Source organism: Lytechinus variegatus, chromosome 1 (genome assembly GCF_018143015.1).
Source record: "Lytechinus variegatus isolate NC3 chromosome 1, Lvar_3.0, whole genome shotgun sequence".
Lineage (NCBI taxonomy): Eukaryota > Metazoa > Echinodermata > Echinoidea > Temnopleuroida > Toxopneustidae > Lytechinus > Lytechinus variegatus.
In genome coordinates this window covers 20,453,316-20,475,994 of record NC_054740.1, presented here as the reverse complement: position 1 = coordinate 20,475,994, position 22,679 = coordinate 20,453,316, and the positions used below count along the sequence as shown (strand labels likewise).

The 22,679-nt window shown below is 34.4% G+C and overlaps 2 protein-coding genes across 3 annotated transcripts in view; one reads left to right on the top strand and one right to left on the bottom strand.

The window, feature by feature from the left end:
• Window positions 1-1,219: 1,219 nt before the first annotated feature.
• On the bottom strand, window positions 1,220-4,453 carry LOC121406176 (neurogenic locus notch homolog protein 1-like). 2 transcript variants are annotated; one of them, XM_041597200.1, is made up of 5 exons: window positions 4,103-4,453; window positions 3,337-3,503; window positions 2,871-2,996; window positions 2,038-2,133; window positions 1,220-1,752 (listed from the first exon to the last, which is right to left on the bottom strand). In XM_041597200.1, exons 2-5 carry the CDS (start codon window positions 3,488-3,490, stop codon window positions 1,736-1,738), a joined length of 393 nt encoding a protein of 130 aa, XP_041453134.1. In that variant the 5' UTR covers window positions 3,491-3,503; window positions 4,103-4,453; the 3' UTR covers window positions 1,220-1,735. The 2 variants fall into 2 exon arrangements, with proteins under 2 accessions (XP_041453134.1, XP_041453142.1); XM_041597208.1 differs by having other exon boundaries at window positions 4,385-4,408.
• Window positions 4,454-7,455: 3,002 nt separating this feature from the next.
• The window catches only part of LOC121408688 (tyrosine-protein kinase Tec-like), a 49,486-nt gene continuing 34,262 nt past the window's right edge, over window positions 7,456-22,679 (top strand). Inside the window, exons 1-2 of the mRNA XM_041600246.1 lie at window positions 7,456-7,571; window positions 12,316-12,819. Of these exons, the coding sequence (XP_041456180.1) occupies window positions 12,667-12,819 (153 nt within the window). The 5' untranslated portion in view covers window positions 7,456-7,571; window positions 12,316-12,666. The remainder of the gene's footprint in view (window positions 7,572-12,315; window positions 12,820-22,679) is intronic.

Here is a 22,679-nt window from a genome sequence, read left to right as displayed (position 1 = left end):
TTTCAATATCAGGGATTCTATTGTCTGGGGTCTTTCTTCAACTACCGGGATCCCTGATCATGGGGTCCACCCGCTTGCCAAATGAACAATATTCACAAGGATCGCTAGTCATAATAGGGGAATGCTCATAAGGGTTGCTATTCACAATGTCTGAATTGGGTTGCTATATAGCCTATATATCAAAATACGAAAAGGGATTTTGAACAATAAAAGTCTCTCTATTCATAACATGGGGGAAAGATTACTCTCAACGTTTACTATTCGTTAGGTTGCTAGTAATAAGAGGGTCGATTATGTAATTATGGTCGCTTCTCGTCATAATCGAACAAATTAATGTTTACCATTAGTAATAAATAAATCAAGTCATCAGACAAATGAGCGACTTCTCACATTGAGACTTATGGTCATATTCTCCGATCAACTATATAGTGAAAATCTTTGTCGATTAAGACGTATATCAGAGGCGTCGATCCGGGGGGGGGCAGGCGAACGCCCTAACAATAAAAATATTGGGGGGCAAACAAATCGTTTTGCCCCCCCCCCCCAATAATTCCGAATGTACAAAAATAAAATAAGATTGTAATGTTCAGCAAGCGAGATTGAGATAGACAAATGGTTCTTTATTTCAAATCATGCTCAAAATGTCCGCTTTTCAGATTGGAATATATTAATATTTTCAGCTCGCGCTTCGCGCTCGCATCATTTCTGTAGCAAAAACCCATACTTTTCATGATTAAATAGGTGAATAGAATGTCCCTTTTTCAGTTCTAAACTTCAAAAGAACTCCTGCTTCGATTTGCAATAATCTTTTGTTGGATATATATCTTGTTTTTATCAAAAACGTCCATTAAACTGTCATTCTTTTTCAGATCGAAATATCAAAATTTTCAGCTCGCGCTTCGCGCTCGCATCTATTGTTCTTTTAGATACCAATCTTAATTATTGGTACCAAAGATGCTTACAATATCAAGCTTTCAGGTCGTCAGCATATAAAGAAATTTCAGCTCGTTCTCGGCACTCGCATTATCTATTTAGTGAGACATTCATGAGTTACTACAAACAGTTCTAAAACAAGTACGCTTTTCCTGTAAAAAAATTCAGCTCGCGCTCGCATTAATTTGTTGATGAGATACGTGTCTGTATCTCATGAGTCATACATATATATATACATATATACATATATATATATATATAAATGACTATATGTGTGTGTGGGTGGGTGTTATGTACTATCGAGCGCCTTTGGAACGTTGATTCATGATTTTGCCCCCCCCCCATCTGAAAAATGGATCGATGCCCCTGACGTAAAGTGACCCTCTTTCCGTATTGGTACCTATAATTATTGACACTTCTACAGTTTTATGAATAACGATCCTGATTTCAGATATGCATAGCGAAACTTATATGAGTAATGACTCTCGTTGTGAATGAATAGTGATTAATCCCTTTCCGTTTTCCGACGGCAGACCATCAGCTCTTGCACGTTATACTTGTGGGCCTAATAATCTGAGAACAAGGGAAACGGTTTCCTTTTATTGTGGTAATTCGAGACCGGCAGCCATGCAGGGTCGATGATCATATGGTAACGGTACGAAGCAAGATCCGGGATCTCTTCATGGTTTCTTCTGTTAATTCAATTCGCAGAGTTGTCTGAAAGTCGCTCATAATCCGGATATGATCAGTGCCATATATGGTAATACAGGTATACTGAAGGCATTAACGCTACTTTTCACGGTTAAAAGTCGTATAGATCTGAAACAAAAAATAAGAGAAAGAAAGGGAAATCATAAATCGGTACTCTCAAGAGAAAATAAAGTATTTATATATAGGCCTATTAACGAACTGGCTGGTATCCGAGGAAAATACAGTATACTCCTATTTAGCATGATCGACGACGACAATTATTAATAAACCTCGAGAAAAATGAGCATGATATTAATTATCTCAAATGATTTTTAACACAATGGCCATAGAAAACTGGGACGATAGAATAAGAGGAAAGATTAAAAAAAAAAACGATATAATTTCAATTTTTACCGTCGTAACATATTCCGTCCTTATTGAATTTATTTGCGAAACATGGAATATAACGTCCTGGAAATTGCTGTCTTTCTGGCTTGGGTTTCGTCGAAACTGTATGGAAAGATGGACAAAAGGGAGGTTTTAAAAAGATTGAGAGAATCATGATTTTCGAATCTGTGGTACATACATTTACAATGGCTCAGTCAAGGGTGGGTCTCCGATGAAAAAAAATCGTGATCTATATTGATATTGCTATACGGCTACACCCACTCACATAATTTCTATAAAGCGGGTTTTCACAAAATTCACCTAAAGTGTGGACTAAAGTGTGGACTAAATGTATTTTTAATGAAATTTTCTGTCGAATATAATGCATCCAAATTAGTTCAAATGAAACTGCTGATGGCCATACCCAATTTTCAGATTCAGATAAGAGTGGTGTGAGGGAATTGACTCATATCTTCTAAATTCGCTCCATCAGTAACACAACATTTATCAAAATTCCCTTTTTTTCAGATATAAAAATCCAAAGGGAATCATTTCGGTCCTGTGTCTTACTTGTGATTGATCAGATCAACTTCAACTATAATGAAATACGTCAATGTTAAATTTTTTCTGCAGTAAATTTGTACAGTATCTATTTGTGAACATTAAGGGAGTGCACTGAACTGTCAAGATAATGATGAGTGTATGAATATATTGATATCTAGAAAACATTTCGAGCAAAGATGCAGTTTGGATGTTGGCGTTGCTGGCTTTCTATGTTCTTGATCGAAACAATTATTTCAACTCTGTTATAAGACAGGACCCTGATTAGATAGCTCTTGTAAGTCTTCGTTGATACTAACCATTCTCACAATGTCTTCCAATCCAGCTTTGAGTACAGTAACATCTGTAATAGGTTAACGCACCAAACTTTTCATAACAAGTACCACCATTTTGGCAAGGGTTCGAATCACATGGATGACCCGGAGCTGAATGTGGAGAAAGGACAAAGGTCATTTTGTCACAAGTTAATGGAAAACAAAATCGCTCTAATAAACTATTGCTCCTTAAAAAAACCTGGAAGTTTCATGGGGTTAATAACAATAAAGTCATTGTGACTTAGTATGAGATACCCGCTTTATGATTTGAAAAAATATTGACTGCAGTAATTTTAGCCATGTTTAACCATTACTAAAAAAAATCTGCATGTACGTCTCTTTGGTCTAGGTTTATATTATTCAAATCAACTATGGAGCCTCGAGTTCTGATTTTTTTTTCGATCTTATTTTATTGAAATCGTTGGACTCAAATATATATTTTCATTCTTACCTTTACAAGTTTCTTCTACCTCCTTCTCGTCCTCGAACTCTTTGACTGGACACATTTCGGTCATGTCGATGTCGTCTTCGTTGTCGTTATCTGCTAGTACTAAAGTTATGAAAGCGAGGGCGATTACGACGAGTATCCATAATATCTTCTGCATGATGAATTGATTCCTAGAAAAAAGGACATGATCAACATTAAGATCCTTTATTTATATCTTTAATGGGGATTGATAATTCATTAATCATAGAACAGTTCGAATCACCCCCCCCCCCCACTATCGAACAATCCTATACTGAAACCATGCAAACTCTCATTCTTTTATTCAACACATGGCGTCCACCAACACAGTGGCGTAATGCAACCATTTTGAGAAGGCCAGATAAACCATGGACCGGAGGTCCATAGATGACTTGTGGCTATGGCGGATGGAGCAAAAGTTTTAAAAATTGAGATGCGAGTGAGCGAGGAAAACATCGAATTTTGGGATAGATTTTGATGTGATATGCAGGAAATAGAGAGTAATAATATTTCATTCTTTTTCTTAGCCTTTAAGTTTTTTTGGATGGCCCTCAAGCCCCCACACTGTTTCTCTATCCTTGTAGACGTACCCCCTCACCCCGACAGTCACATGCAATACTCATAACATTATCTGCATGTGTAAAGTATTTTATGTTTATATTGTTGTCTGATCACTTGCCCTCTCGATGGTCATCCGCAAAACAACACACTATACTTCCGACATAAGCAAATAAATTGAACGAGTACATACCACAGTAAAGTAAATATCAAACGAAAGTCAGATCAAAACTGTTGAAATCCCTGTGAATCTCCCCTCAAGTCTGTCATCCCTTTCTTGGTAGCTAGACTTTATCTTTATCCGATATTTTGCAATGTTTTGTGAATACAATTTTGTGTCGAAAGCGTATCCTGATACCAGCTGGGCCGGAGCGGCCTATTGATGTTCCCTTTGAATATGCATGCAAGCCTGAGCAGTAAAATGCCAGTAAAATTGTGAAATTTATCAGTATAGGTCTATACAGAGAGCACATACCCTCATATTAAAGTAAAGGCCGACGAGCCTGGATTTACAACACACTATGTATACGTGTCCTTTTACCAACCGTCTGATATGCTTGGTTGCAGAAAAGACACCAAAAAGCATGGAAGAATGAATTCTTTAAATGGGTAACAATCTTTGTAGGACAGTTGAATACCCTCGAATCCCCTTCGATCTCAAACCACGTTGAGCTTCATCAGACACTGACAGTTTCACTGAATTAAAGTCGACAGATGATCTTTCTGTCTTTAGGCCTATTAATAAATTGTGTTAGTATGAGACATGGTTCAGAAGAAAACTATAAGCCAAACTTATGATTATGAATGATATTGATATCCACATTTTGATTATACATTGTAGTCAAAAGAAATCAGAATGCATTTTCTTCATTCTCTTTTATTTGAACACGCGCCCCTCTTCCCGAAAACATGATCATATACATTAGCGGCGGAGCAGAGGATTATCTTTTGTATTTTTTTTTTTTGGGGGGGGTAACGCAACAATAGGCGTCCCCCCAACACAAAAGATAATCCTCTGCTCCGCCGCCAATGATCATATAAATCAAAGTTCCACTGTTTTCAAAATATTCCCTCGCCTTTATTTCATTCATTTTCTTCCTCCATTTATTTTTCTTCTTTTATTTTCATTTTATTCTCCTCTTCATCTTTTTTTGTTCCTCAAGTTCCTTTTTGTGCCTCTAATAGGGGAGGTCGCTAATTTGATCTCCAAGATCTGCCAATATCTGAAAAAGGAAAAATGAAGATAGCATGATTATTTTCCATTGTTCTCTGTAGGTTAATGATTTTCCTTATTGTCAGCTTCTATATCAAAATAAAAGATTTCTATATATAGAAATCTTTTTATTTTGATATATTTCTACATATAGAAATCTTTTTATTTTGATATAGAAGCTGACAGAGAACACGGTCAATGGAAAATAATCATGCTATCTTCATTTTTCCTTTTTCAGATATTGGCCGATCTTTGAGATCAAATTAACGACCTCCCCTATTACAGACGCGGATCCAGGAGGGGGCCGAGCCGGCCCCGCCCCCCCCCCTATTTTTTGACAACCTGCAGAAAAAAGTGTACTCGTTACCTTGATAGAAACTACGAAAAACAGAAAGAAACGTAAGAAAGAGGTATCATACCCATGATGTGTAATTTACAGCCTCGTAACGGCCGGCCCGACCCCGAAAGGAAACAAGAAAAAGGTGAGGGGAAGAATTGGAAAATAGACTTTATTTAAAAATTTTCGCTTGCGCTTCGCGCTCGCATTGCCTGTGTAATGAATCCCATTCAAGAGGGTTAAATGACACTATTATATATCCGATATATATATACAATATATCCACTTTTGATATCAATTTGCACACAATGTTTCCAGCTCGCACATGCATCAAGCTTATTTTGTTTGATTTACATAAATTGTTAATGTAAATCAAAATGTTCAGCTCGCGCTGCGCGCTTGCATTGTTTGATGTGTGAGATACCTATCCTCTTTGGAAATTCTTACCAAAATTTGTCAAAATGCTCCTTTATCATGTCAGTATATATCAAAAAAAATAAGCTCATGCTTCGTGCTCGCATTTAATTGTTTGAGACACACAGCTTGTTTATTTAAATAAAAACGCGCTTATAGACCGTCAATTTTTCAGGTCGGAAGCCCTTGAGCTCGCGCTTCGCACTCTCATTATTTATTAGGTGATACTTGTATCTTCTTCATTAATCACTAAAACAGTCCTAATTGAGTCACTTTTCATGTTACTGTGATAAAATTTCGGCTCGCGCTTCGCGCTTGCATTCTTTAGTTGGATACTTATCATAGTTCATGATTATAAAAACTGCTCTGAATCTTCAGTTCTAACGACATAAAATATCAAAGATTTTTAGCTCGCGCTTCGCGCTCGCATTATAAATCAAGATCACGTGACATTTACCTTATATTGTTGATAGCAATAAAAACTAACATATACTTCAGTCTTTAGTTAGGACTACCCCCTGAGAAACCAACAACAAAAAAGCCAGATTGTAGAGGCCAATCGAGAAAAATGTTGATCAAAATATTTTTCGGCCCCCCCCCCCCCCCCTTATTGGCGAAAGCTGGATCCGCCCCTGTATTAGAGGCACAAAAAGGAACTTGAGGAACAAAAAAGATGAAGAGGAGAATAAAATGAAACTAAAAGAAGAAAAATCAATGGAGGAAGAAAATGAATGAGATATAGACGTGGGAATATTTGGAAAACAGTGGAACTTTAAGATCATAAAAATTAAAATTTCGTTCACATTAATGATAATCTGCTAATGATGATTAAATTGGGGTGAAAGTATCCCGTCTCCAAGTCAATGTACACAAACTATTGTGATCGCAATTCATTTTTTAAATATATATAGTTTATTTTAAGAAGACACACTTGTTATTCATAATCTAAAAAAACACAAAAAATCATGAAAACAAAAATCCACGCTATGCTACGCGAGCGGCGTGGTTAAAATGGTTTCGCGCGACGGCGCAGAGGGTTAAAGAAAGGTTTTCACTATGACTATAGGCCTATTTAGACAGTTAAAAAAAACATTTTAAAAAAGGAAGAGGAATCAGAAAGAAATGGAAAGGGAAAGGGGTAAAATGTTTTATTTATTTGAATATCATGTCAAAGTATATTACACAAATTTGGATCGGATGCAAATTGTCAGAAATTTTTGTCCCCCGGGTTTTGTCCCTTATCATAGAGATGTATATTATTGACAGCTCTATGTCCCTTATACATCCTCACCCCCCCCCCCCCACAAATTGGGCCGACACATTCACTGAAAGGCCTTTGAAGGAAGTATGAATTAGCATATTAACTTTCGCCGGACTTTTGGCTGTACTTGTTTATCATTTTTTGAAGTTTTCTGATTTAGAAATTACTTTCTATTGAAATAATAAGCTTAAGTTTCAAGTGAGGCCTCCGACAGGAAAAAAGTCAATACGAGTTCAGTCATAACAATAACATTGCCATCTCACGATGTGTGCTTATTGCGTTGATGCTGCGCTGGGACGGTTTTATCATATCAGTGCAGTGCATGACACGCAACTAGCATCCCATACACAACTACACTGAAACGACGTCAACTCAATCCAAACGCGGAAATGGGTGACACTTTTTGTGATTTTTCTTCAAATATATCATAAATTTAGGTGAGGAACCTATTTTTAGTTGCTTAAAATTTGCTTTGATATTATGAATGATATATATCCGTTCTAGCAATCTGTATAAGTAATGATTTTCGTATAAGTTTGCAGCTTTCATGTGTTGATTTGACGTTTGTTGAGCGAACGGTAATCGGACTTTTTCCCCGGGGGAGCCCCTCGCGGTCAGGGTGGTGTGTGCGGTTGAGATTCGCTGGAGTTGAGACCGAGTCTGAGCCGAGGTCGACAGCATGCATGCAGCACTCATTCAATGAACAAGGTGTACAGTGTATAATATAACATTGTTCTCAGTTACATCTATCTCTATGTGTAGCAAAATAAGTTTGACAATGTTTCGATTATTTTCTCTTTTTCTTTTGGACAAATGCTTGATTTTTTTACACACTCAGGTCTCAGTTTCCATTACACTACAGCTTTTCACATAATATAACTTGGCTCTGAGTCTTAAAGCCTGTGTATAGCTTTGGTAAAGGGTCAATAATGTGATTGATAATCGAATATCATCTAATATGACAGTCTTACTGAAGCATAGAGACCGTTAGATATTTTTCCAACTGCACTTCTCTGAGAAAATTTCAAATATTCAAATCTTGGATATATAGCGCCCTCTCTCGGCGATGCTTGTTTTAAATTTAAAAAATGGGCATTCAAGCACTTATCTTATAAATTTAGTGATTAGATATCCAAAAGTTACAGACAAAGAACATATCTTGAAAGTTTCAGCCCATTCCATGATTTGGAATAGGATTTAATTGAAAGACAAAAACACACAGATATTTTAATTTGATCGGGTGACCCGATCAAGTTAAATTTCCATGTAAAATCGAAAAATTTATCCTGTAAAACACATTTTCATTTCATATCCTCCACATCATAACTGTTATAGGGCATATCCATTCATATTAGCTAGCAATGAATTGGAATAGTGATAAGTGCATTTTGGTGGATTTACCAAAACTATACACAAGCTTTAAGACTCAAAAAGTAAATTTGATTCTTTAAATTATTTTTTCTTTATTAAAAATAGAGCTTGAAAAGTGAAAATTTTCTTGCCATATTACTTTCCACCGATAAAGGGCTTACACAAAAATATGCCCAAAATTCAAGTTTTTGAGCTCTCTGGTCATTGGTCAGTACAAAAATTATTCTAAGCTATTATTGAAAATTGAATTGCAACTGTACGGAAATTAATAATTTGGTCACAAAAGTGATATTTTAATGATTTTTGTAAGTGTGTGCTCAATACAGCATTGGCATACCATAGTCCTACCTCTAGATTCTCCACAGGCAGAATGGTACATGTAGCAGTGAACAAGTGGTCATGGTCATGGTCGACAGGTACATGATATAGGCCTACAGGTCTGACTCTGAGCACTCATCCAAAATATATGACTATTACACGTTATCCTCAAAGTAGTGCTGCAAGTCAGGCGGCATGTTCGGGTTCGGTTCGGCAATTTTTTTAGAACTTTGGTTCGGTTCGGGTTCTGCAATTAATGCCAAATTAAATTATAAACATTTAAAAAAAAAGGATTGCTGACCCTCGAATAGATAACACCAACAAAGACCTGTCATATATTTATAATAAATTTTGTTTCTAAAAAGAATGGTCATAAAAATTGTTGCGCAACTTTTATTTATTTATTTAAATGTTTAAATAAAAATAAGAGTCATTTTTAAATTGAATTAACAACAAAGACCAAAGAAAAAATATGGATAATGAGAGAATGAGGACAGAAACAGAATTACAAAGAACAGAATATTTTTTTCATGATTATTTCATGTAGATGATCATGATCGATTACAATGTCATTGCAAAGCAGCTTCTCTGATTGGAAAGTGTTGATCAGGAATATAAAAAAAAGTAGACAAACAACGTCCATTTAACTGTTATTATACTGGTAAAATTCACGTTCCAAGGAATAGGAAATGTTTTAGAAAGTCCCTATTTTCTGAAAAGTGGTTAAAGTCTGGTCAATTAATTACTTTAAAGAGATAAAATATCAGTACATTCTTGATAATTTATCATTTCATTTATTGACCAGATTAAAACACTTTTTAGAAAATATTAACAACAGAAAAACAATTCAAATTCGGAATATGAATAGTACCTGTATAATAGCAGCTGAGAGCAGGTTGATTGGACTTCCTATTTCAACTTTCCTTACCAACCATTTCTGGAACGCGATCAGGGAACATGCGTTGATTTGCTTTGAATTTTTATCTTTTCTGTTTTTTCTACCCTCATTCCTTCATCTCTTTGTATGTTTCATTTATCTTTTATATTGATATGGAGATTTCAGACGGTGAAATATGTATTTTACTACTTGTCAGTCACAAGCAATTCATTTGTGTCTTGTCTTTTTCTTTTTTTAAATACAAAACAATTACATGTATATCCGATTACAATCACGATCGATTACAGCAATTCGTAATTCAACTACACTTTTGAACTGAGTTTAGCTTAAAATGTCCCCATATCTTATGAAGAAAAGAAAAATAAATTCATGTTTATAAAAAAAATTGAAACTGATAAAAGTTCAATCAAAGACGAGACTGAAGCTGTCATACTTGGTCATTTAGAAGGAATGAATTTATGTCTTATCCTTATTCTTTATTAAATACAAAACAATTAGGTCCAATTACGATCACGAACGATTACGGCAATACGTAATTCAACCACTCGTTTATACCGAGTTTAGCTTCAAATGTCCCCTCATTTTATGAAGAAAAAATATACATTATACATGTTAATGAAATATTCTAAAGTTGATAATAGTTCAATCAAAGACAAGATGGAAGCTTTCATATTGGATTTTAAAAATATTTTGTGTGGAATTCTTATTGTGTAAAATAACTAACCAATAAAAATGTTTTTTATTTCATACTTAAATCTACATGTATGTAGTCCCTGCAGTTATGCATATTAACTATGCAAGATCTATGTACCAAATTTTTTTTTACCGAATCACTGAACCAGGCCTTTGCGTTCGGTTTGGTCCGGTTTGGAAGTGCGAAGTTCTGCGAACTTCCCTTTGGTTCGGCAGTTCGGCTACAGCACTACATGTACCTGAAAGTAAGACTACATTGTAAGTGTGCTTATGCTGAACCATGGAGTAGGTCCATGGATGAACTTCGGGGTCTTAGATTAGTCTTAGCCTTGAGGGCTCCATGATGATATTTTTCAATATTGTGACATACATGTACATGTGTACCGTACAGTACTTCTTCATCATGGAGCCTTGAACCGCCTGCCATATATTTATAAGAGACACATCAAAACAAAGATGGATTTCCCTAGGAAATCTATCTTTTAAGATAAAAATCATGTAAATGTTTTTGATTTTACAGTCCTTCACGTTTATAATTTTATGGAGCTCAATAAATCGCTCTCCTTATTTTTTTGAGGAGCTCAATTGAGCTCCTCAGAATCGCTCTCCGTGAGGAGCTCAAATCAATGCATTACAATACATGTATGATAAATTGTATATTTTTCTTAACATTAACTAGGCCTGGGTCACGTCAATACGTATACAAGATGTCGTATGCGCTCCTGCTAAAAAATAAAAAAATTGCTAAAATTTCACATTTTACATCTTCAAATGCATGAAATTGCATTCTTTTTTCCATAATTCCTTGAAATTGCTTTGATTTATTTGAAAACTATCAGAAAAATGAAGGCTATTCACCACATTCCCGACTCTGATTTGAACTTACCTCGGTAAATATTGTAGTCCCACATGTAGACTTCCATGATGTTGCCATGAAAATCTACATATGGGACTACATGGGACTGCAATATTTACCGAGATTAAATTAAAATCAGAGTCGGGAAAGAGATGAATAATCTTCATTTTTCTGATAGATTTCAACTAAAAGTAATTTCAAGGAATTATGGATAAAAGAAGGCTATTTCATGGATTTAAAGATGTGAAATGTGAATTTTTTTTTTTTTTTTTGAGGAGCGCGATTTTTTGCTCTCCTTATTTTTTTAAGGAGCGCGGTAGGAGTGCCGGTGCGATCGCGCTCCTCAAAAATGAAGGTCTGATTTTATTCATTTTTACACAGGTCTTCATTACGCCTAATGTGTATGAAGGTTTCCAAAATCGGTTAATGAAAAGGCGAAAATTTGAAGGTTTCTTACCAGACCGATCTCAAGGAAATCTCTCGATCCATTTGTCAACAAAGCGAATACAATAATACATGTAGGTCTGACCCATGAACCGCTTTGTTATGATGTACCTGCGATTAGCGATGTCACAAAGTGCCGCCTTGAAGAAAAATTTACTAATAAAAATGATTATTTAACAAATACTAAAATTTAATACGTGATTATAAATAATTATAATACTAATAATAACTTTTCATAATCACATATTAAATTTTAGTATCATATTAATGTTTAGTCTAAAATGTAAATCACACTTCTGGCTACTTCAATATGAAAAAATAAGGAACAAATGATAGTGGATCCACTTGGATCTGATCCTGTCATCTATTTTATTTTATTTGATAGCTTCTAAAGATTGTTTTGTTGATTTCAGATTGACCTGCGATTTTACTGGATGCATGCCAGATGTATTATATTATTCAAACTGCTGCACAAGCCTTTTAACATATATTCCATGGTTCCTGGTCATTTTAAATTAACCTGCTCCTTGGTCCACCTGTTACCTTGATATTGTTTGTTTGTTTATTGATAATGATTTTTTTTTTCTGAACTCTGATACAGATTTACTGAAGGATTACAGTCTCATGAGCAGAATCGGACTATTTTTTGTCACAGCTTGCATTAATCTGGATAAGTGATAAGAACATACATGTACTACAGTCACTGAAGGGTTAAACTGAGGATTGGTCATCATTGATGCAAGTTTACTGTGGAAAATACATACATGTATACATTGGACCAGATAGAAATGAAATGTAAGTTTCATCATTGGTGCCAGACATACAGCATGATGTAGGTACACACAAGTTATGAATGACTGACAACTGAAAATAAAACTGAAAAGGAAGGTTGGAGATTTTGATGAAACTCTGAATTTGAACTTGAAGGATTTTACGCGAGAAGTCCGTCATCATGTCAACAGGATCAGGGTATGATGGCGAGATTCGCACTGGGTTCATGCACAAACGATCGCAGAATAAACGAGCGACAACCAAGACAAACTTCAAGACAAGATGGTTTGCCCTCACTCCAGGTCTGCTGATATATTACGATGGTAGCAATGAGGTGAGTTCTCTGTTTTGATTTCATCATTTTCATTAACCTTTGCCAAGTTTAATAACAAACATATTTTCTTCGAGGTACATGTTGGAGTATTTGCACATTATTCATCTTGACTTAATGGATCTTTTTGTTTGATTATGAAAAGTTTTTCAATGTAAGCCATGCCTGCTCTCCTGTTTCCACTTATTGAGGGCAGTATGTATTCAATGGTGACACAAAATAATCTGTAAAATTTTCAAAGCATATTTTTCCCTTTGAAAATAGACAAAAAACTTATATGAAAAGGAATAGAAAAGTCAGTCGAAAGGAGGAGTTTTCTCTGTATTTGAGTTGTGTCACAGAGAGATGAAATATTCTCATTTGAAATGTGCAATGGTGCAGAGAATATACCCCAAGTTCTTCCTGAAAGCATTATGATGTATGGAGAGTGTACATGTACTTGTCATGGCTTGGTACCGAATAGATTCGATTTTTTTTTCTCAATACAGAGCAACAATAAAACCAGTCATCCAGATTTTCCAGACAATCATTCATTATAAAAACTGAATGAAGCATCATTATTCCAAAATCATCGCTTTCTAAAGTATAAAAATTGTGACGCACAGTGTATGTTGTTTTACCTGGAAATTATTAAGTTGTAGAGAGAGTTTTTAAGAGAAATCTATACACTAAAAGACAAAGTAGAGAATGATAGAGTTATTTTTGTAGGAGGTTTGAATATCTGTTTTTATTGAACTTGGATACAACCTGCAAGTGACACTGCTTTATTAAAAGCAACATATGACACTTAGTACTTAGTACTGATACATCGTACATGTACCTGTACCTCAGTTCATTCTGAGAAGTGGAATCAACTACAATTATTGAATTGATGATGTCACAATTCTTTCTTTTCTATGTTTTATCGTCTTTTTTCGTACCACGGAGGAGTATATTGAAAAAACATCCAAAGTTCAAATTTTGTAGTTAGTTCAGTGGTGCTCATGATACACTACACTACATGTATGGCCACATGAATATCGAATTAGCCATATTGAACTTGAAGTGAATTTGGCCTGGTTCTAAATATGCAAACATCTTTAATTATTTTACACATAACAGGATACAAAATTAGAATTCAACATCTACATGTATGATGGGCATGTCTTGAATATGAGAAGTGAGACCATGAAAAAAATAATAGTACATGTATATGTCCACTACCAGTAAAACACATTAATACACAATATAAAAATGACAGTACTAGAAAACGCAATCCAAGAAACTATTTTTTCCATAATACTGGATGGGATTATTAAATGAATTCTAAAATGGGGGTGTTTTGGTAAATACACGTAACTAAATGCTAATAATATGATTGTGTATCAAACCAACTGAACTATTTTTACTTTGAATATAGCAACATGAAATAGGTTTAAATCAGGCGGCCTCATGTGCCCCATTTCCATGGGGCAAATAAGGCCACCCGACAAAAGTATTTACATGTATAACTCACTTTTAATGTGCAAATGAGGCTGATTATTTTTTTCATTTCTAATGAATAATGTTGGTCCACTCTAGACCTACATGTAGTAATAGACTTGTAATCATGTTTCTACTGCTGCTGTACAGTAAAAAGAAAAATTGTACGTAGCCTTATTTACCCCACTCTCCCCTAATACTCTTAGATCGATACAAATACAACATGTATGTACACAATGTACAGCTTTTTTGTAGACAGGAATATTCATCAGGAAGCAGTATATGTACTATGTGTTTCCATTATTGAGATTCTGAGAAAAGAATACTTCCTCTTCCTTTGGGAGCAGTAAGGTTAGGTATCTCAGGTTCAACAATCACAATCAAAGCATAAGATTGAAACCATGTCTTTATGAGATGTGTCTCCTACCACAATGGAAATTTGTTCGAATAAAAGAAAAGATAAAATCAGCAGGCCTGGGACGGAATGGACGGAATACCGGAATCCGTCTGATGTGTGGATTTGAAGCATCGTTGATGTCATGAAGAGTAGGGACAACCCCTTCATTTGCTATAGAATGAGTAGAACTTAAGGTCATCTCATACAAAAATTGAACTCAAAAGAAGTAAATATTTTTTCTTTCCTAAGGACATTCATGTATATGTGTAACTATCAGCGTTGAAAATAGATGGGAGCGACGCGCGATTCTGCTCTCGTGTGCTTTCGAATCACCCTCGCAACTGCCCAACCATGAATACCGATCAACAACCATGGCTTGCCAGATTATATGCAATATAACGGTGGTTTACTTTGAATTTTACACGATAATTATAAAATATGGCGTTTTTGTTGACATAGATGGCGCTCTTTAATATTGATGAACGAAAAGCAAATCAAAGAGTCAACGTCAAAAATGCAGAGCGGAAAGCATGTTGCGATTTGCTAATTTTTTTTTTTTAAAACAGTGCTGAATTCTCTATTCCCTTTTTCATGACTGAAACAGAAAAACAACTCATCTATTCATACCTTGATTATGTACACTTTATTGTTCTATGCAAAATGTGTTGTTTTTTTCTTCAGTTTTTTGTCCAAAATCATACCTCCTTTTCAGTAACAAGGATTTGGAGGTCTAGTTTAATAGGGATCAATAAATGTAGTTCTAACATGTCTGTTAGATTAGTGGCAAATATGAGAGCCCAAGAATTTCCTGACATTGCACTAAGTGTGAATTATTATTCCATGACATTTACTCCAGTGACAATTGCTGTGATATACATGTACACACAATTTCAGTATCAACTGACTGACATCAACCATTGATTTAACACTGATCATGATTCAAATACAACCCTACCCTAACCCTATTTTAACCCAACATCTCAGTTAAAGTAGAAGTAGAACCCAGAGCAATTATATAGTTGTATTGTGTCATTGAATTATTTTACTATGAATGGGGAATTTCGTTTTTTAATATTTTATCAACTTATTCAGGTTGTCAGATCTATTTAAATTACCAGTAATTCTATCATGAATAAATACTAGTTACTGTACACTTGGAGTTGACTTGAATAGAGATCTTTGCCCACTGCCTAATTTGTTTATCTAGGGAAGAAATTGTACTCCCCAAAATAAGACTTCACAAATCCTACTTAGTCATTGGGAAATACAGAGCTTTGTACATTTCATTTCCACCAAAAATTACCCTTTTTATTTCAGTCCACAGAACTATACATGTATGTACTACAATACCATTGTCTACTTGTACAGTAGGCCTGTATCTTGTACTTTGTACATCCTGTTTACATTAAAAGTATTTGTATTTGGAGGGATGATGTAGAACTTGGCTTACATGGTTTTTCAAGTTCATTCCAGCATGGATAGCCTTATGGTTCCACAACAGAGATTATAACCACCTAAGTTATTGTTGGTATGTTGGCATTCACATGATAAATACTGCTTTCCTTTGTGCAAATTAATGTACATACATGTACATTAAAAGTTGATAAGTGAAGCACTTGGAAATAGTGAGCATGCGTAATTCAACCAAGTCCGCCAAATAGCTGAAATATTTGGGTACAGCCCACAAGACAAATTTTAATCGTACTTGTCTGAATTCCTCATCCATGCATTATTCCATGAACAGTTTTTTATTTACATGTATTATTCAAGCATGACACCAAAGTTCTGCATTATGACAGATCTTAAAGCACAATAGAGATGGACCGAGTCTTGCCAACACCATTACATACATGTACATGTATATGCATAGTCAACCTTGTTTAGAAAAAAAGCTTGTCTAGAAAGACCACCTTTGCCTTTATAAAGAACATGAGTCTTTAATTTAAACTCTAAAATTCCATTTCCCCACAGAATTGTGTATAGGAAGACAAATTGCTGCTAATAATAAAGCTTCTTGTCTCCCCTGAGTTGTCTTTATGTCTTATTTCACATTTTCAAAGCCTTGTCTTGTTTCATGAGGACTCGTAGGAGGTGTCACCAACAGTTACTTTCACACCTTGTGCAATAATTTTGATGCCTCCTGTAGGAGTACATTTTAATTTCTGTCAGGCTCTAATCAAGTGAATAGCTCAGTTTTCTGAGTAGCACTGCTTCCACCCTTTCCCCTCTTTTTGTTTGTTCCTTTCTTTCTCTCTTACCCTTCCCCCCTCCCTCCCCCTCTCTCTCAGTGATATGTTAAAGGGATGGTCCGGGCTGAAAGTATCAAAGCTTAATACATAAAGTCGAATTCACAGAGCAAAATGCCGAAAATTTAATCAAAATCGGATAACAAATAACAAAGTAATTGAATTTTAAAGTTTAGCAATATTTTGTGAAAACAGTCATCATGAATATTCATTAGGTGGGCAGATGATGTCACATCTCCACTTGTTCTTTGTATTTTATTATATGAAATTAGGTTTATTCAATTTTTTTCTCCAAGAAGTCAAGAACTAGAAACATTGGATTGACAACTGATTTAGTGCATTAGATATTTATTGCTGCAACTTATTTCATTATAAGGGAGACATATTATTCACACTAGTATGAAATAATGAAAAAAATTATCATTTTATATAATAACAAAAGAAAACAGAAATTGGAGATGTGACATCATCAGCCCACCAAATGAATATTCATGACGACTGTTTTCACAAAATATTGCTAAACTTTAAACTTCAATAACTTTACTATTTGTTATCGGATTTTGATGAAATTTTCGGCATTTTGCTCAGTGAATTCTACTCTATGAATTAAGATATAAATATTTTTAGCCCTGACCATCCCTTTATGAGAATTAAACATATTTATTCCATGTTTCACAAGCCAAAGTTGTTTTTTTCATTCCACTCATTTAAGTTGTAAACATCAAATATTGTTGAATTTTAATCAGAATTACACATTCCTGTGGGTTGTTATTTACATGTACATGTACGTTTATGTGAATAAGTACAGATGTGTACTTTACAGCATGTCATTTTTTATAGAATGTTTTTCCCCTGAAAAGGGGTATTCTGCACAAATCTGTAGTCTACTTCTTGCAAAAATGATTTTGTTTGCTTCTTTACATGGTGAATTCACAATAGAACCCCCATCGATATTAAGTCGGGAGGGGGAGGGAGTAAGGAATGCATGAATGAGTTATACCATAGAGCTATAACAATAGCTCTATGGTTATACCAATGAGATATCAGTCTATGTTCAAAGTATGGATGCAATACGTACATGTACATGTACATGGTCACAGTATTACTATTTACACTGTACATACCTCATAATTTATGAGAAGATTCATCTTATACCCTTTTTACACAGGCTAAAATTTCCTTAACCCCGTACTATAGGTGGGGCTAAATTGCCATTTAGCCCCACCTATAGTACGGGGTTAAGCTTAGCCCACTTTCTTTTTACACAGCATTTTTGCAAAGTGGGCTAACCCCACCTTTAGTACGGGATTATCTGGCCCTGCAAAAAAGCAGGGTTATCCCAGCAATTGCGGTGCTAAGAGCGATAGTACGGGGTTAAGATCGCTAGTGTAAAACGAAAGTGGGCTAAGCTTAACCCCGTACTATAGGTGGGGCTAAATGGCAATTTAGCCCCACCTATAGTACGGGGTTAAGAAAATTTTAGCGTGTGTAAAAAGTGTAAGAGTGAAGTACTTGTACTACGAATGATCGACAAAAACCACTAGTCCGGGGTTAGCGAGTTTCGTGTGTGAAAAGCAAGCATTCCTTATCCGGGGTTAGCAATAACAATTTGGCATGTGTGAAAAGGAAAAAAAATAGTACGGGGTTAAGGATAGTACAGGGTTAGCGATAGTCCGGGGCTAAGAAAATCCTGTGTAAAAAGGGTAAAAGACAACATACCCCCCTTCCCCCTAAAATAAAGTCTAGATAATTCTAATGTAGGCCTATCATACATATGTAGGTGCACTTTCCAAACATTCCCCATACTGTTCATACATGTAGATCCCTCATGTAAGAAATAGAGAAAAAAAAAACAATAAAAAAATTGTCTTTGATTATCACGTGGGATGATTAATCACATTCCAGAGGTGCAAAATTAACTTTTCTTTTTCTTTATGTGGGAATTGATGTATGAAAAGTTACTCATAGAGGTACATTTTTCCCCTGTTACAGAAAAATTTGTTTTAGACGAACTAAATAGGTTGAAAATATCAAAAAGTACTGGTCTAGATATGATACCTGCAAGATTTCTAAAAGATGGGGCAAGAAATTTGTACAAACCTTTGAATTATGTTATTAATTTATCTCTTACGTCTTCTACCTTTCCTGATGATATGAAATTTGCAAAAGTTACCCCGCTACATAAAAAGAAAGATAAAACTGACGTTAGTAATTATAGGCCTATAAGTGTATTAAGTGTAGTGTCGAAAATCTTGGAAAAATCTGTTCATGCTCAAGTGGAGAAATACTTTCAAGAAACCAATCTAATATATAAATTTCAGTCCGGCTTTCGTAACGGATATTCTACTGAAACTTGTTTAATACATTTAACAGATTTTATCAGGAACGAAATTTCACATGGGCGCATGGTTGGAATGGTTCTCCTAGACTTACAAAAAGCCTTTGATACTGTAAACCATAACATACTTTTGAAGAAATTAGAAGTGATGGGTTTAGACTCTGCATGTGTGACATGGTTTAGATCATATCTATCTAACCGTCATCAAGTAGTTACCATGCAGACGGTTCTTTCTGATTCACTGCCTATTAAATGCGGAGTCCCTCAAGGAAGCATTTTAGGCCCCATTCTTTTTATGTCTTACATCAATGATATGTGTACTTGTATTAACGAATCTAAATTAATTTTATATGCTGATGATAGTGTTTTGCTATATTCGGATACAAATCCCAAGATAATTGATAAAAAACTTAGTGCAGATTTGGCAAATTGCATTGAATGGATGTCTGACAACAAGCTTAGTTTACACGTTGGGAAAACAGAAAGCATTTTATTTTGTTCGAAACGAAAGTTAAGTTATACACACGATTTCAAGGTTTCATATAATAATCAGGTAATTGACAGAAAAGATTCAGTAAAATATCTGGGAATTAATTTAACAAGTAACCTATCATGGACGGGTTTGGTAGACTCAATCGTCAAAAAGGCAAATTCGCGCTTGAAATTTTTGTATAGATATCAAACCTGTTTGAATATGAAGTCTAGACGTATTTTATGCTTTGCTTTGATACAATGTCTATTTGACTATGCTAATGCGGCTTGGTACGGTAGCCTGGGTATTACGGATAAGAAAAAGCTTAGAATAATCCAAAATAAAATTGTGAGATACATAAATGTTTTAGGACCAAGAGCACATGTCGGATGTAATGAACTTGAAAGGGCAGGATTACTTCATGTAGATCACAGATCACAACAATTAGTATTACATGTACACCATGTGCATAAAATATTCTATTCGGATACATTAGATCATTATATAGCAAATAATTTCACCCGTGTATCAAATATCCATAGGTACGGTACTCGAAATAGTAATTTTAATTTTATATTGCCAAAACGTGAAGGACATATAGGGAACACTTTTTATTTTAATGGCATCCAATCTTGGAATGCTCTTCCCAATAAAGTAAAAGCAGTTAAAATATTTTCTCAGTTTAAGAGTGCATTAAAGAAGCACCTAAAACTGGAAGCTACTCGGGAGCAATATTACCATTAAAAACCACACATTTTGTACTGTTGGTTTCTACTATTTTAGATAATGTATACATTAGGGCATGTTAAAATATAATCTTGTTTCACATATTAGGATGATTGTTGTTTGCTTCAGATGTTTTCATATTATTTGACTGATGTAACATGTATGTATTTTATTATCTTTTTTACATATTCCAGTTTTGTTACAATATGTTAATGTTTTATACTAACTATAGGACCCCATTGGAAATAAGCCTTTCGGCTTTCATGGGCTATCCTGTCAAGGTATTCTTCAATTACTTTGTAATCTCTTGTTATATTCTTGACGAATAAAATCAATCAATCAATCAATCATGTGCATCATACATGTACATTCACAAGAATGAGCTGTGTAAATCTGTTTTCCCCTTTTTATGAGGCACTCCTATTATACTTCTTGTAATTGACAGATCCTTTTACTATTTTACAAAACTATGATCAAAATATGTTTGAAATACAAAGGCAAAAGTATAATGTACACTTCAAGACTTCAGTATATTTTTAAACACAAACAGGCACATATACCATATTTGGATAATTGAGATAATGCTCTGAATTCAGTGAAGGTGATTGAGAAAATTCTTTTTGTAGGAAAGAGCTAGTAATATAGAAAGTTTTCTTTTGTTTTTGTTAAAGTAAATTGATTTCAATTCAAAACAAGATTACAGGAAGTATACCCACAGGACATACATGTACATGTATGATTGCCTTTGCTCCTTTTCTACAACAGTAATGTACATTACATGTAAGTGAACTCAAATGCTGATCAGCTTTCATAGAATCCAGTTTTCTTTTTCTTTTTCTTGGACACACTGTATATGTCTGGAACCAGACAAAGACAATTTTGATATTTTTCACTCCATTTAATATTTTTAAGTTGTTGATTTGGCCTCATATGAACTCAATGCTGGTCAGCTGTATAGAGAACAAATTGGTTTTATCATGTAAACTGACCTCATACATGTATGTAATAACACTCCAGGCCTTTTCCAAGGACATTTAGATATGGTAATGGATTTGTAATTATCAATACCACACCCAGTGTGTAGCCACAATACTGATTAGTGCCTCAGATACAATGTACATGTACATGGGCTATGAAAATAGTATAATATAATTACATGTAGCTTCTTTTGCCTTACAAAAAAGTTTTAAAGGTACAGATTACTACATGTATGTAATAAACTAGGTTTTGTAATAAATTGTACATGTATGTACATGTAGGCCTACATGTAAATCTGTTCTAATAATGAATTTGTGTGGATTGCTTGATTAAATTCACCTGTCAAATATTTCATTAGATATGTTGTCCAAATTGTATTTGCCCCAGCCACCCTCATTGTACTGCACTCAAATTCAAGCGAATTAGAAAACTGTACATGTACATGTGCATCATGCATGAAAGCAAGTATTGGAATATTGTTGGTTGACTTGTTTAATCCAGTAATAGTAGGCCTACTGAAATCAAACATTTTTAATTAAATAATTTTATTGATAAATAATCACATGTAATAGTTACATAAAATGTAAACAATGTCATACAAAGCATAAAATATTTTCATCAACAATACTGTTTTCAAAAATACACAAATTTTTACGTTTATAACGCTTCTCTATTTCTAAACAATTACAAATCAACCTTTTGAATAAACAAAGTATACCAAACTCATGAAATCTACAACTCCGACTTTCTGTTCAAATAAAAATTAAATAAATAGCATACCTTGCATACATAATTAGAAGATTCAAAATTCTATACTCTTTGTTTTTTAACTCATATTGTTTTATCAGAGTAGCAACATTAAAATGAAAATTAATGCCTACAACTTTATACATAATGCTACTAAATTTTTTCCAGAGTAATTGTGTTTTTTACAAGTTACAAATAAATGTACGCTGTCTTGTATTTCTTTGTCATGTGAACATAAAGGATTATCTCTTAACTTCGATTTATACAAATTATATCTATGAGGTAAAATATTATGTAATTACTTATAATTAAACTCTGTTATTCTATATTCTTTGACCGTTTGTAGATTAAATAACCATACAGATTTCCAATCAATCAATTCTTGTAAAATATTTTCCCATCTTTCTTCAGCTTTAGGTTAAATAATGGTGTAAGATAACTTTGAACCTCTTTTTAGGTGGTCTGTCTATGACAGATCACCTATTGATTTCGTCAGAA

Excerpts from the sequence above, each read along its gene's own strand:
- LOC121406176 (XM_041597200.1), bottom strand. The coding sequence starts at position 3,490 with ATGCAGAAGATATTATGGATACTCGTCGTAATCGCCCTCGCTTTCATA. Across the intron at positions 2,997-3,336 it reads GGTAGAAGAAACTTGTAAAG|CTCCGGGTCATCCATGTGAT; the intron begins GTAAGAATGAAA and ends CTCCACATTCAG. Across the intron at positions 2,134-2,870 it reads TGGAAGACATTGTGAGAATG|TTTCGACGAAACCCAAGCCA; the intron begins GTTAGTATCAAC and ends CTTTCCATACAG.